Source organism: Phyllostomus discolor, chromosome X, assembly GCF_004126475.2.
Source record: "Phyllostomus discolor isolate MPI-MPIP mPhyDis1 chromosome X, mPhyDis1.pri.v3, whole genome shotgun sequence".
NCBI classification, from domain to species: Eukaryota; Metazoa; Chordata; class Mammalia; order Chiroptera; family Phyllostomidae; genus Phyllostomus; species Phyllostomus discolor.
In genome coordinates this window covers 85674780-85687831 of record NC_050198.1, presented here as the reverse complement: position 1 = coordinate 85687831, position 13052 = coordinate 85674780, and the positions used below count along the sequence as shown (strand labels likewise).

Genomic DNA, 13052 nt, shown 5'->3' with positions numbered 1-13052 from the left:
GCCGCCATCTTGGGGAGGTTCCTGGGGCTGATGGAACCGGATTGTCTTGCTGAGGAAAAGCCTTACCTCCTTTGCCCAAAGGCCCCTCCTCCGTGTGGAAACACGTATTTTACTTGCTTCTTTCTGATCCCCTAGGATAGGTGTCGGTTCTAGTGCATCTTGATAGCCTAAGGTCCTAGAATGTAGTATGAGCTTCTAACGTCGTGAATGAGTGGAAGAAGGTGCGATGGGTGGAAGGATTACCCTTTTCCAAGCCTCAGCCCTCTGCTTTATCTGCTACCTTCCTCAGGCTGGGTCTGTGGAAAGGGGGTTGGGGAGGGTAGCAGTTAGTTGCTTGTCTCTTGTACTGCATGATTCAGAGGTGCACAAGCTCCAAACCTGGAATATAAAATATCCAAGTGTAAACACCAGCTTTACTGGCTAACTTCGTTGTTTTACTCTTTCTTTTAGGACGGAATATTTTCCCTCTAAACAACTTGTTTTTCTCACAAATTACACATATCGCTGAAAATGAAGAACTGTATAAATTTTAATTGGGCAGTTACTGAGTCCCTGCTAAGTGCAAGGCACTGTACTAGGCTCTGGCGACTTAGCTGTCAACAAGACAGGTACCACTCGGGAGACACACTCATGGTGGCTGGGAAGTAAGATGGAAGTACTGGATTCTGGTGAATAGCAGTCGTCATTTTGGTCTCAGACACCTTTACTCTAAAAAAAGTATTGAAGACCACAAGGAGCTTTTGTTTATGCGGTTTGTACTTACTGATGTTTGTAAGACTAAAATTAGCCATTTAGCCTTGGTCAGTATGGCTCAGTCTGTTGGAGCGTTATCTGTGCACCTAAAAGTTGGGAGTTTGATTACAGGTCAGGGCACATACCTAGATTGAAGACTTGAAATCTGGTCAGGGTATGTGTGGGAGGCAGCCGATTGATGTTTCTCTCTTTTCTTTCTCAAATCAAAACACATACTTTTTAAAAATTAAAAAAAAGTCGTTTAAAAGTATTCTATTATTTTTTAATATTTATGGTTAGAGAGGGGATGGGAAGGAGAGAGGGGAACATCAATGTATCGTTGCCTCTTGTGCGACCCCTACTGGGGGCCTGGCCTGCAACACAGGCATGTGTCCCTACTGGAAATTGAATCCGAAACCCCTAGGTTCACAGGCCGGTGTCAATCCACTGAGCCACACCAGTCAGGGGTAAAAGTATTAATTCTTTTAAAAATAACAAAAATAACAAGCCTATTATTTGTAAATATGAAGTTCATAAACAAAGTTAAGGATTGGGAAAAGCATCCCAGAAGAAATTATTTCTACTATTTCTTTGTTTCTGAACATTCTAACTCCCCAGTCACCAGCTGTGTGAAGATGCTTCCCACCATAACAACAATTTTTAAATAATATCTTAGGTTTTGGGTGTGTTCCTCCAATAACATTTATATTTTATGAAGTTGTGTTGGAGACTATGGGAGAACTGAACTTGCATGCATTTTTATAGTATAGATAACATGAGTTTTGTTAGGATCATTTAAGCATCACTATTTCTTCATGAGTCCAAAAATGGCATACAGCTGTTTTCAGCACTGTGTTACGGGCTCCCATTTCAATCCTGAGTGAGTTCATAAAATAAGTGATAGATAATACGCTACCCAGCCCTACTGCATGTGACACTCTGTGTGCCTGCTATATCCACTGACTGCTCTGAGTAGGTATTCAAAGAGGGTCCTATTCCTGTGTCCCATGTGATCCAGCCACCCTAGCCCAAAGGCTGCCCAGAGGCCTGTGAAGTGACTTGGCAGGATAGCCCTGGATTCTAGACAGTTGGATGAACTGAGCCCATAAGAGCCTCTCCCAGTGAGAGAAATGACTGGAAGAAACAAGAACATGATCAGAGTAGAACAGAAGCAGGGAAGCTTGTGTAGGAAAAGTAATTAGCAGAGCAGTGGCCTACTGTGAAGGTCCCCAGAAGTGAGAAGATAAGCTGACAGTGACACGGGTCACTGAGTCAACATAATAGGGGAATGGGGAGCCAAATACACTTGTGCCTAAATGCAGGGGTCCCCAACCTCCCTCCACATTCACTGGCATTACCACCTGAGCTCTACCTCCTGTCCCTCATGCCATCCCCTGCCTGAGCTCTGCCTCCTGACTCCCCCATCCTCCATGTACCCCCACCCCAGCCATGGAAAAATTTCCTTCCAGGAAACTGGTCCCTGGAGCCAAAAAGGTTGGTGACTGCTGCCTACATGGCATTCTATTTGACCATGAGGCGTGACAGATATTTTTAAAGCAATGCTATTGTCTCTATGAGGCTTGGCTCCTCTTTGTTCTTATGTCCTGGTATAGTTGTAGAATTAACTCCCTAGTAACCAAAGTAATCTCTGTCTTCATAACCTTTTTTCTAAGGCACAGAAATACTCAAGGTAACAAGCAAAAAGAGGGGACTCATTATTATAAATATAGGGAGTAACTCCCGAAACTCCAGGATTGGAATGTAGACGGCCGCATGAGGGGCTGCTGGGCACAGGAAGTGGAAACAGTCTTGGAACCCAGACTGCTGGCTTATTTCTGAATGTCTTCTCCATTCTCTCTGACCTCTGTAAGTGGTGGTCTGTGCTGTATTCTAGCCCTGATAGGCCACGGCCCTCTTGGTGGATAAAAATACATTAATCTACAAAAGTAGAAACTGCTTGGCCAGAGAAGTCACCTACCTTGAGTAGAAACTTTCTGGAAAATTACTGAACTATACCAAGTGAAATTTTTAATGGCTTATTCAAGCTAACTCTATGTGGGAATTTCCTTTCCCCACTTCCTGTAATCTCAAAACTTCATGAAAATAAAAGTAACTCCTTTTGACAAACAATTGATGGATCCCTGACCTCAAGTGGTTATAACTGCAGAAATTCTTAAACCCAAATTTGCTATTCTCAGTAGATACACCAGTGTTCAATGTTTTGTGGCACTTTCAACTTCAGTGACAAATACTTCCCCACTGGACATTTTGGTTATACCTAAGTTTTGTGTCTTTGTTTTGCTGTTTTATAGCATATGATTATGGTCCATTATTCTTACTCTAGGGTCAGGGCAGACCCTGAGAAAAATTGAGAAGTATGCAAAATTTGTTTTTCAAGTATCCTACCTCTCCTTCCATTTCAAACACCTCCAAAGAAAGGAAGTCTTTCATATTAACATTTCTGGCACCACAGTAGAGAGTATGAAAGACATTATGGATATTGGAGCCTGCTTGGGAGGGTAATCCTAACAAGGATAATCTGTTTAAAAAAAAGACTACCCCCTCTAAAAAATCAAAGCCATAGTTTTCTTAAAAATTATATTTTATTGATGATGCTATTACAGTTGTCCTGGTTTTTCTCCTTTGTACCCCTCTACCCAGCACCCCCATTCCTTCAGGCACTAACCCCACCATTGTTCATGTTCATTGCTGATGCATATAAGTTCTTTGGCTACTCCTTTCCCTAAAGTGTACTTTACATCCCCATGGCTATTATGGAACTACCTATTTGTACTTCTTAATTCCCTCACTTCTTCACCCACTCCCACACACCTCCCTGCCATCTGGAAACCATCAAAACACTCTGTATTCATGATTCTGTCTCTGTTCTCCTTGTTTCTTAGTTGTTTCTTTAGATTCAGTTGTTGATCAATATGTATTTTTTGCCATTTTATTGTTCGTAGCTTTGATCTTTTCTTAAATAAGTCCCTTTAACAGTTCATATAATAATGGTTTGGTGATGATGAACTCGTATAGGTTTTTCTTATCTGGGAATCTCTTTACCAGCCCTTTGATTTTAAATCATAAACAGTTTTGCTGGGCAGAGCAATCTTGGCTGTAGGTCCCTGCTTTTCATGAGTTTGAATATTTCTTGCCAGTCCCTTCTAGCCTGCAAAGTTTCTGTAGAGAAATCAGCTGACGGTCTTATGGGACCTCCCTGTAGGTAACTAACTGCTTTTCTCTTATTGATTTTAAGATTCTTTACCTTTAACCTTTGGCATTTTAATTATGATGTGTCTTGGTGTGGGCCTCTTTGCATCCATCTTGTTTGAGACTCTCTGTTCTTCCTGGACTTGCATGTCTATTTCCTACACCAAATTAGGGAAGTTTTCTTTTGTTACTTTTTCAAATAGATTTCCAATTTCTTATTCTTCCTCTTCCCCTTCTGACACCCCTATGATGCCAATATTGGACCTCTTGAAGTTTTCCCAGAGGCTGCTTATACTATCCTCATTTTTTTTTTTGGATTTTTTTCTTGTGGTTCTGATTGGTTGTTTTTTATTTCCTTGTGTTCCAAATTATTGATTTGATTCATGGCTTCATCCACTCTACTCTTGTTTCCCTGTAAATTTTTCTTTATTTCAATTGGTATAGCCTTTGTTTCTGACTGCATCATTTTTTATGCTGTTGAGGTCTTCACTAAGTTCCTTGAGCATCTTTATAACCAGTGTTTTGTCCTCTGCATATAGTAGATTGCTTATCTCCCTTTTAGCTCTTTCTCTGGAGGTTTTATCTGTTTTTTCATTTGGGCCATATTTCTTTGTCTCCTTGTTTTGGCAGCCTCCCTGTGTTTGTTTCTATCTATTAGGTAGAGCTTCTTTGACTCTGTGTTGTGGTAGTGTGGCCTAATACAGTAGGTGTCCTATAGGGTCCAGTGGCACAGCCTCCCCTATTGCTCAAGCTAGGTACTTGAGGTGTGCCCTTCGTGAGAGCTCAGTACACCCTCCTCTTGTAGTTGAGCCTTGGTTGCTGTTGGCAGATCAATGGGAGGGATTTACCCAGGCCAGTCAACTGCAAGGACTAGCTGTGAGCCTGACCACCAGCCTCTGTCCTCTGGATAATCAGCTATGCAGGGTCAAGGTGGTGGTGTTCTGACGTGGTATGTAGCTGTCCACTGGGCATGTTGGCCCCAAGCTTCCCCAGGTGGTGCTGGTCAAGGTCAGCCCCCATCTATGTTTTTCTGGGGCCAACCTGCCTGAGGTATAAACCAATCTGAGATGGTTACTACTTGTGCTGGGCTTGGAGATTCCCAGGTGAAGCCAAGCTTTGAATCTAGGCTGTCTGCTAGTGCCAGGCCTGGGGCTCACTGAGGCCTGCTGTTGCTTGTTTGAAAGGATTTAGGAAGTTGTGAAGCATGAGCCAAGACCAGCCATTCATACAGAAAAGCAGCTTGGGTAGGCCTATAAGTTTTGGGGGCAGAGTCTCTGGGGATCTCCAAGGCAGGTTAAACAGCATAAGCCAGGTTGATGGAGTCTCAGATATGGCACTAGCCTATTGCCCCTGTGCGGGTAGGGTGTAGAAAAGGGACAATGGCCTCTGCTCATCTTGCTGCCAGATAACTCAGTTCCTCCCTTTATGCCACTGGTGCTTTTCAAGCTGCTAACCCAGTGCTGGAGCTCAGAGGGAGTGAGTCTGTATAAGTTCATGTGTGGGTTCTTTCAGAGGAACTTCATGGGGCTTCAGAAGTTTCTTCTACTGACTCAATCCCTGCTGGGCTTTGCAGCCAGAAGTTGTGGGGATTTATCTTCCTGGCACTGGAACCTTGGGTTGGGGGGCCTGGTGTGGGGCTGGGACTCCTCCCAAGATATCCTGAATTTTTTATCCACCACACATGGATGTGAGACTAGCCTATTCTGCATTTGCATGCCTCCTGTCAGTCTGGATGGATGTGTTTTCTTTAATTCTGTAGTTGTCAGACTTCCATTCAACTCAGTTTCTGACTGTTCTGAGTGATGGTTCTATATTTTAGCTATAATTTTTATGTGATTATGCAGAGAGGCCTGCTGTGTTTACCTATGCCACCATCTTGACTGGAAGTCAAAGCCATAGTTTTAATCCCAATTCTTTAACTCTGGAAGGGAGACTGATGCCCTATAAAACTATGGGATTATTTTATATCAAATCCCTAAGTCACATTGGGATTACTTAGAATGAATAAAATGAAAGTTCTTTGAGCTCTGGTTTTATCAACTGCTAAAAGGTTATCTTGGCTTTTGTCATCTGGTACTTTTATCAAGTTATCTTTGAAATGTTATACTTAAGAGAGTAAAGATATAATTTTACCCAGAGTGAGGAAAATAGTAAAATATTCAGAATCTTTGTGACTTGAAAACAAATTTCAGGGTTAAGACGGATTCTCAGTTATATTCTGTCAGAAGTATTATTTTTAGAATATGAAGTTACACAAAATTGTTTATAACTTTAGTATTTATTTCTTTTGCCCCACTTATTACAATATCCAACTTAAAACAATACTAATACAATATTGGCACTGCCCACACTTAAGTAAAACAGTTTTACAGAAATGTAAAGCTTAGTGTTCATATATATCCCCCTTTTGAACCACATCATTAGCAAAAGTTTCCAACTACATAAGCTATTAAAGAAAGCTCAAAACTACCAAAAGCACATCCCAAAATCAAGTTTTTGAAATTGCAAAGTAGCTATCTCTAGTGCCAAACATATGCTTCAGATTGCCCCAAGAAAACATTTTCTGAAATCACAAATCTAAATCTGATGTCTACTAACAAATGTTGCTTGAAATGGCAATTATTAACAAGCTTATAGTGATAGCAAGTAGGAATGGAGGATAGGAAACCAGAACCTTATGTCTGACTTCCAAGGGTAGAGGTTAATCAGGTCATACTCTTACTGGACTTAAGAACATTTTAATAAAATCAAGCATGAAGATGATCTGATAAAAACTACATACCCAGGTGTTAGGGATTTCATGTGGTACTTCTGCATTTTTAAGAAAGAGGGCACTGCTTACCAAAAGAAATGAATTTTCTTAAAGGAAGAATTTCAGACACCAGCAGGCTTGCAGATTTTTCAACAGGGGTCCATCCTTCTTGGGGAGGCGGACCTCAAAAGACACCATAAATGTGGCCACTTATTTTGCCTGTAAATAAGGCAAGTTTTCCATATTATTTGTGAGAAGGAACATTTTCCAATTATTAATCGATGGTTGTTGTAAATAGAACTGCATTAAGTCAGTAAGTGTTGACCCAGTAAAGCAAGCTCGCTTCAGATGCTCACTCCTTGCTTTATACTCACTGACCCCAAAACATTTTCATTACAATTGCGCAGTTTACTTATAATGAAATAGAGATTAACAGAAAAGGGCAGTCAAAAACCCCGTGAAGGTTTATTTTTTAGGACTTTGTTTTTTAAGGAAAGTGCAGAAGAGATGTTTTTGGCCCCCTTTTCATATGCAAGGTGTAATGTGTAGATTTATACCATATAATAAACACAAACACAATTTTATGAAAATCACAAGAATATATGAGTAATTAGAAGCATTATAGATGTGATGGAAGCAAATTCGATTTTTAAAAATTATCTTGTTCATTTTACCTTCCCTTCTGTGCAACCTCCCTTAAGACCCACTGACATATATAAATGTTTCTTTCTACACCTAGTGGGGCTTCACTTTATTTAGAAAGCCCAATAACATTAGCATTTGTACTTTAAAGAAAATCATGGTTTGTCTTTTACTTTTAAAAGACCTTCACTCCTAAGATTTTAACACAATTCGTAAGCAACAAAAACCCTGACACCATATACCTATGCACAGCTCAGTATTGGATACATACGCTGGGAGGAAAAATACCATTTTTAATTTAAAAGCTAGACTCTGTCATCTTCTTTCTTCACACTCCACCCAGTGAACAAAGACATACTAGTTTCAGACATCTGCATGCTCCCAGCACCAGGGACCCTTCCCATTACAGCCAGGTTGTCAAGAGGAGTATCGGCAGGAGGAGGGTCAGGCAGCTCTGCCTTGCAACAGAAGAACTGAGCTTTAAAATGCTTCTGGAAGGTTTTACTCAGCCAGTAAAGAGCAAAAGGATTTACACAAGAATTGCTGAAAGCCAGAACCCGAGAGAAAATGGTGACAATAAAATGAATGGCAGAGGGATCCATGTAAGTTTGATAAGTGAATGAATGGTAGAGATACAAGAGGTGATTTGGTAACCAGCAGAGAGCAAACAGAACCACCAGCACCAACACCGTTTTGGCAATTCTCTTCCGGGATTCAATCTATAAGGGGAAATAAAAATGGCAAAAGAAACAAATCATTTAGCTGGCAGAGTCTTTTAAAAACCATTCTCTAGATTTACATAGAAATGTACAGTCAACAAGCTGGCGTCCTTTTGAACATACATGTGTGAGATAACTACCTGACGCATGTGGGAAGGCAGCCTGTGACTATAGAATACAGCAAGTTAATTAGCATGGTAGTCCATGTTCTTGGTCTCATTAGCTCTACTTCAGAGGCTCCCACCCCTGGTTTTGAGGGACTCTAAGATGTCTCCAGTTATCTCTCAAGGAGTGTTGTGGAATTCTGGAAATTTTACTTTAGTTAAAAATAGAGGTATTATACAAGACTGGTTTCATCATATCAGCAGAGGCTGACTAGGTTAGAATATTATTCTGAGGTTTAGGAAAGTTGCCAAGTTGGTACCAAAAATCGTTTTTTAACCTATAGGAATTCTGACTATGTAGTCAAAAGGATAAAAACTAATTGTGCCTCCTTCATATGTAAAAATAATCCTATACCTATTAATAAGAGAAATTAATCAGATGAAATGAAGATGGTCACAGATAGAGCAAAGATAACTGGTCATATGGGCATTAAATGTGCAACTTTAGCTTTATGAGCACTGCTGTTGAACCAACTGAATGGACCAGCTGCAAAAAAAAGCACTGAGCTCTCTGTAAACTGATCAAGAGGTAAATGGAATCATCCCTCTCCACTCAAGAAAGATAGAAATCCTGTTGCATTTAAAAAAATCAAATGGAACAGTGTTTTGGCAACATTCTTTTTATTCTGTTCATATTTACAGAACAGCACACCTGACTCTTGCAATATTTTTTTTTAATTTATTGCAACAGTCTTAAATAAGCTTCTGTGAGTCACTGTGTTCTTTTGCCACTGGCACTTCATCCTGGAGACCACAGTTTACTCATCTCTGTGTAAGTGGTTTGTATTGAACAATGTTATGGCTTCTTGCCAGTTCTATCATCCTGTGTTTTTCTATCATTCTGTTACATGTTATAAAATAAAAGATGCTTCACTTTATAGTCTCACGTTGTGCAATGATCCTCACTATTACAGAGGTGAATAATTTTGACTGCTCCCAAACTTCAGTTGTCCCTTTTCTAATAATAATAGTTCTATTGTTTATTGAATGCTTACTATGCTAAGCATTTCATATATATCATCCAGTCCCCATTTTCATTTTACAGATGAGAAAACTGAGGTGCAGGGAGGTTAAGTAACTTGCTCAAGACTGCTCAGCTAGTATGTGGTAGAGCTGGGATTAAATTGTGGGTCTGGCAGACTCCACAGCCCATGATCATAACAAAAATACCGTACTCCTGTTGTATTTATTGTTCACAGGTGCTAAAGTAGGACCTTTCACTTCTAAATTCATTCATGAATCCTGATATGTACATACCTGCTTACGAGCATGGCTTTGTTCCTCAGTAGGCATGTTCAAGGTGCTTCTGTAAAGAGTCTTAGCAATCAAAGAATAATAGACAGAGATAATAGAGAGTGGAATAATATAGAACACTAAGAAGCACAGCAGAGAATGTATCTCTTGCAGGAGCCTCTCTGAAACAGGATAAGAAGCACATGATTCAAATGTTGTATTTTTGTTGGGATCTCGAAAAGTATATACATTTGAAAATATAGCCTCTGGTAGAGCAATTATCATTGACATGATCCAGATGCACCCAGCCTTGGCACAGGTCTTCAGGATGGCATTGGAGGGCTGTCGCTCTAGTGGCTTCACAACTGCCTTGTATCTAGAAATACATAAGCAAAGGCAAATATCAAATAAATATCAAAATTACAAAATCTTAGGGTTAAAAGTGGTCATTCAGTTCTACCTCCTGTCCAAATGTATATAACCAAGTCAACATTAACCACTTGGAATTAGTTATGGTTTTAAATACACATAAGACATCCCAGTTTTTTTTTATTTGTGTTCATCACCTCTTCCCTTATTCACCAGTGTGGGATATTCAGGTTTGCAAGTTTATAATTTTATGTGTAGATCCTCTGTTTAGGACAAATAAGTTTTTTCCAGCATGCTTTTATGTGTCATTGAGAGTAATTCATTGCCTGTGTATTACCTTACATATTCTAAAAGACTTCTTTTTTGTATAAGTGACTGATGTTAAACCTAATTCTCCTTTATTCCTATACAGGAATCCCATGAGTTTATGCAGTAAAGAGGAGACGGTTAATTTCTTCCTTGTTCAAAAGTGGTAACTTGTTGCCCAAGCCATAGGTAGGTAGATTGGGGTCAAGAAGAGGGTGAAATCAGAAGCCCTGTGCCCATGCAAAGATGGATGTCTTTATTCTAACACATCCACCTTAAAATCTACAGCCTTTAAGTAAATCTGTCCTCAAATATAATATATAATATAATATAAAACCCATCAAAGCAAAGATCCCAAAAAGACACCAAGAAAGCTTTTCCTCATCTCAGATTTCAGAATCTGAAGAAGCTATCCTTCTGGTATTGCCACGTGTTTATTACAGGCTTCTTGCAGACTTTCCTAAGCATCACTTTTAACATTTGGAGGCTCAATTTTGTTCATGTTTTCAGTCACCATTCTACAATAGGAACACAGAAAAACAGTGCTTACACTGAAAATATCCTAACTGAGCCCAAACACTTTGACTGCCAGAGGATCTCACATGCTCTATCCATAGAGCTCTAAAAGTTAAACAAGATTATTTTATTTCTCTGAAAACAAGAATGTCATTGGGCACCTATAGAAAAAACAAATACAATTAAGTGATGACATTACACTGAGTTACCAGGAAGCCAAAAAGCTCGCTATTTTTCTGCTATTAATTTGATTAATTTTAAATATATTAGATGTATGCAATTTTTTTACTGCTCTCCTGGTAGTCAGTAATGTATATATGGTCAATTTCACACTTAGGCTGGTGTTCTAATGTTGACAATATTGCACCACTAGGATGCACTAATGTATAAAGCATAAATTGTTTTTCTTTTACACCTGAAACAATTTGCCGTAATAAACCGGGGCCGGGGGGGAACATCGCTCAAATGTGCTTTCAAGCAAACAATTACATTTCAAAGAGAATATATTATCCCTAAAACATGCAATTTCAATCTCTCTTCTGATGCTAACACAGGAATTTTAACATTCTTATACCAACTTTTATTTAAAATGCTACCCGATATTTCAATCTTACACCTCGGTTACAGAGTGTAGGAAAAACAGGATAGGAGCCAGTAAATGCTAACTACAAGCTTTTATTTCTTTTCATATCTTGTTCTCTTTTCTTTTTGCCTCATATCACATCCTGGCAAATGTAATTGAAGAAAGAAACCCACCTGTCAGCGCTGAGAATTGTTAATGTGAACACTGATACACCAACAGAAGTGAGCCGGATGAAAGAGAGCACCTTACATCCAATTCTTCCGAACAGCCATCCTTCTGCAAGGTAGTGGGTTGCATCCACCGGCACACAAGTTAGTAGAAGTAAAAGATCTCCAAAAGCCAGGCTAGTGATGAAAATGTTTGGAACTGTTTGCATGGATTTGGTCTTGAAAAACACTTTGATGAGAATAGCATTTCCAAGGATGCCCACTGAAATGATCACAGCATACGTTATGTAGATGGCACACAAAGCTTCTATTCCTGGAGAGTTGTCTCCGGTCCATCCTTTATTCTTGGTATCATTAGGAATGACAGGGCTGGATGATTCTGTGTCATTTGTGATTAAAATTAAAGTCTGATTAGGTGACAGAGGCTGTCTTCGAGGCATTTCTCCTGAAGACTATGCCTTTAATGTTTCTTCTGTTCAGCTCAGATGTTGTTGATTGTCACATCTAATGCCCATGTCTAGTAACGAGATGGTAGAGAAACAGAGCAGAATGCAAGCAAATTCAAGACATCCAGATATTCGCCTCTTTCCGTTATTCTGTGTCTCCCAGCATGCTTGGCTAAGTGCTTACGAATCTGGCACTGAAGAGTGGGAGGTGGAAGAGTTTTATTGACATTTCCGTGACTGAAGGAGGGGGGTTTGGGAAATGCTCTGCAGTTGCTTGTTCTTCCCTGTTGGGGAATGTTGTGAATAACTAGATAGTATAAAATAATACCCATTGTTTATTAGAATCACTCTGTTTCCCTATCTAACCACGAAGATCTATATAGATCTTGTCACTTTTGTCCTGGAACTCGTTCATTTTTCTGCAATCAGAACATGGTCTAATGCACTTTCGTTTACATGATAAGTATGTATGTCCCCTGAAGCACAGACTTGAATCCACTTCTCTAAGTTTCATATCAGTGATGTGCTAAAGCAAAGATCATTCACATTTTTACAGGGCTGATGTCACATCTAAGGATAGATAATTCAGGTGACCTGGGCATATCATCTTGCTCTGACACATGGTAATTCCCAACTTTGTGCATATTACTGAGGCTGCACTGCACAACAGCAAAGCAACCTTTAAGAGATGAAAAATGCAGGCAAATCACCAGTTGCTTTGTCTCTAAATGTCCTAATAAAACAGTTTTTACTGTTTGTTTTAATTTCATATATTTTTAAATGCAGTTTAGGGTTTCTCTCTTAAGAAATAGTTGAAATGAACCTGCCTTGTTACAAAACAAAATAACACAGAACACAGTCAAGGTTCTGACACAAAAAGACTTGTAAGTATTAAAATTATTCTTTTCAAGTGAGAGAATGACATAGGTTACTCCAGAGATGATGGGCATGTAGATATCAACAGGAGGCAAAAAATCAAGACAATTTACCTTAGTACCAGCAAGAAAAGCCCCATGTTACAGAAAATGCAAGTATGTGATTTATGTGTGTATGTGAGGTGGGAGGTTGATTAGGAGTTGGAAGCCTGCATTTTGAAGATATTTAATAATATAACCTGTTAAGAAATATTTTCTGAAATGATCAATTTCAAAGGATAATCTCTCAGCTATGAGAAACTTTTTGTAGTGAGGTGTTAAAAACATATCCATATAAG

At 39.4% G+C, this 13052-nt stretch overlaps 1 protein-coding gene across 1 annotated transcript; it reads right to left on the bottom strand.

The window, feature by feature from the left end:
* Positions 1-7212: 7212 nt before the first annotated feature.
* Positions 7213-12048, bottom strand: BRS3 (bombesin receptor subtype 3). The gene is made up of 3 exons (XM_028523180.2): positions 11400-12048; positions 9477-9828; positions 7213-8055 (listed from the first exon to the last, which is right to left on the bottom strand). The coding sequence occupies exons 1-3, from the start codon at positions 11831-11833 to the stop codon at positions 7642-7644; spliced, it is 1200 nt and encodes a 399-aa protein (XP_028378981.1). The 5' UTR covers positions 11834-12048; the 3' UTR covers positions 7213-7641.
* Positions 12049-13052: the final 1004 nt, after the last annotated feature.

What these genes read in the sequence shown, in the direction of transcription:
- BRS3 (XM_028523180.2), bottom strand. Translation starts at nt 11,833, where the DNA reads ATGCCTCGAAGACAGCCTCTGTCACCTAATCAGACTTTAATTTTAATC. An exon ending in ACAATTCTCAGCGCTGACAG is followed by an intron (nt 9,829 to 11,399) that starts GTGGGTTTCTTT and finishes ATGTATTTCTAG; the next exon opens with ATACAAGGCAGTTGTGAAGC. An exon ending in AAAGCCATGCTCGTAAGCAG is followed by an intron (nt 8,056 to 9,476) that starts GTATGTACATAT and finishes TTCCCCTTATAG; the next exon opens with ATTGAATCCCGGAAGAGAAT.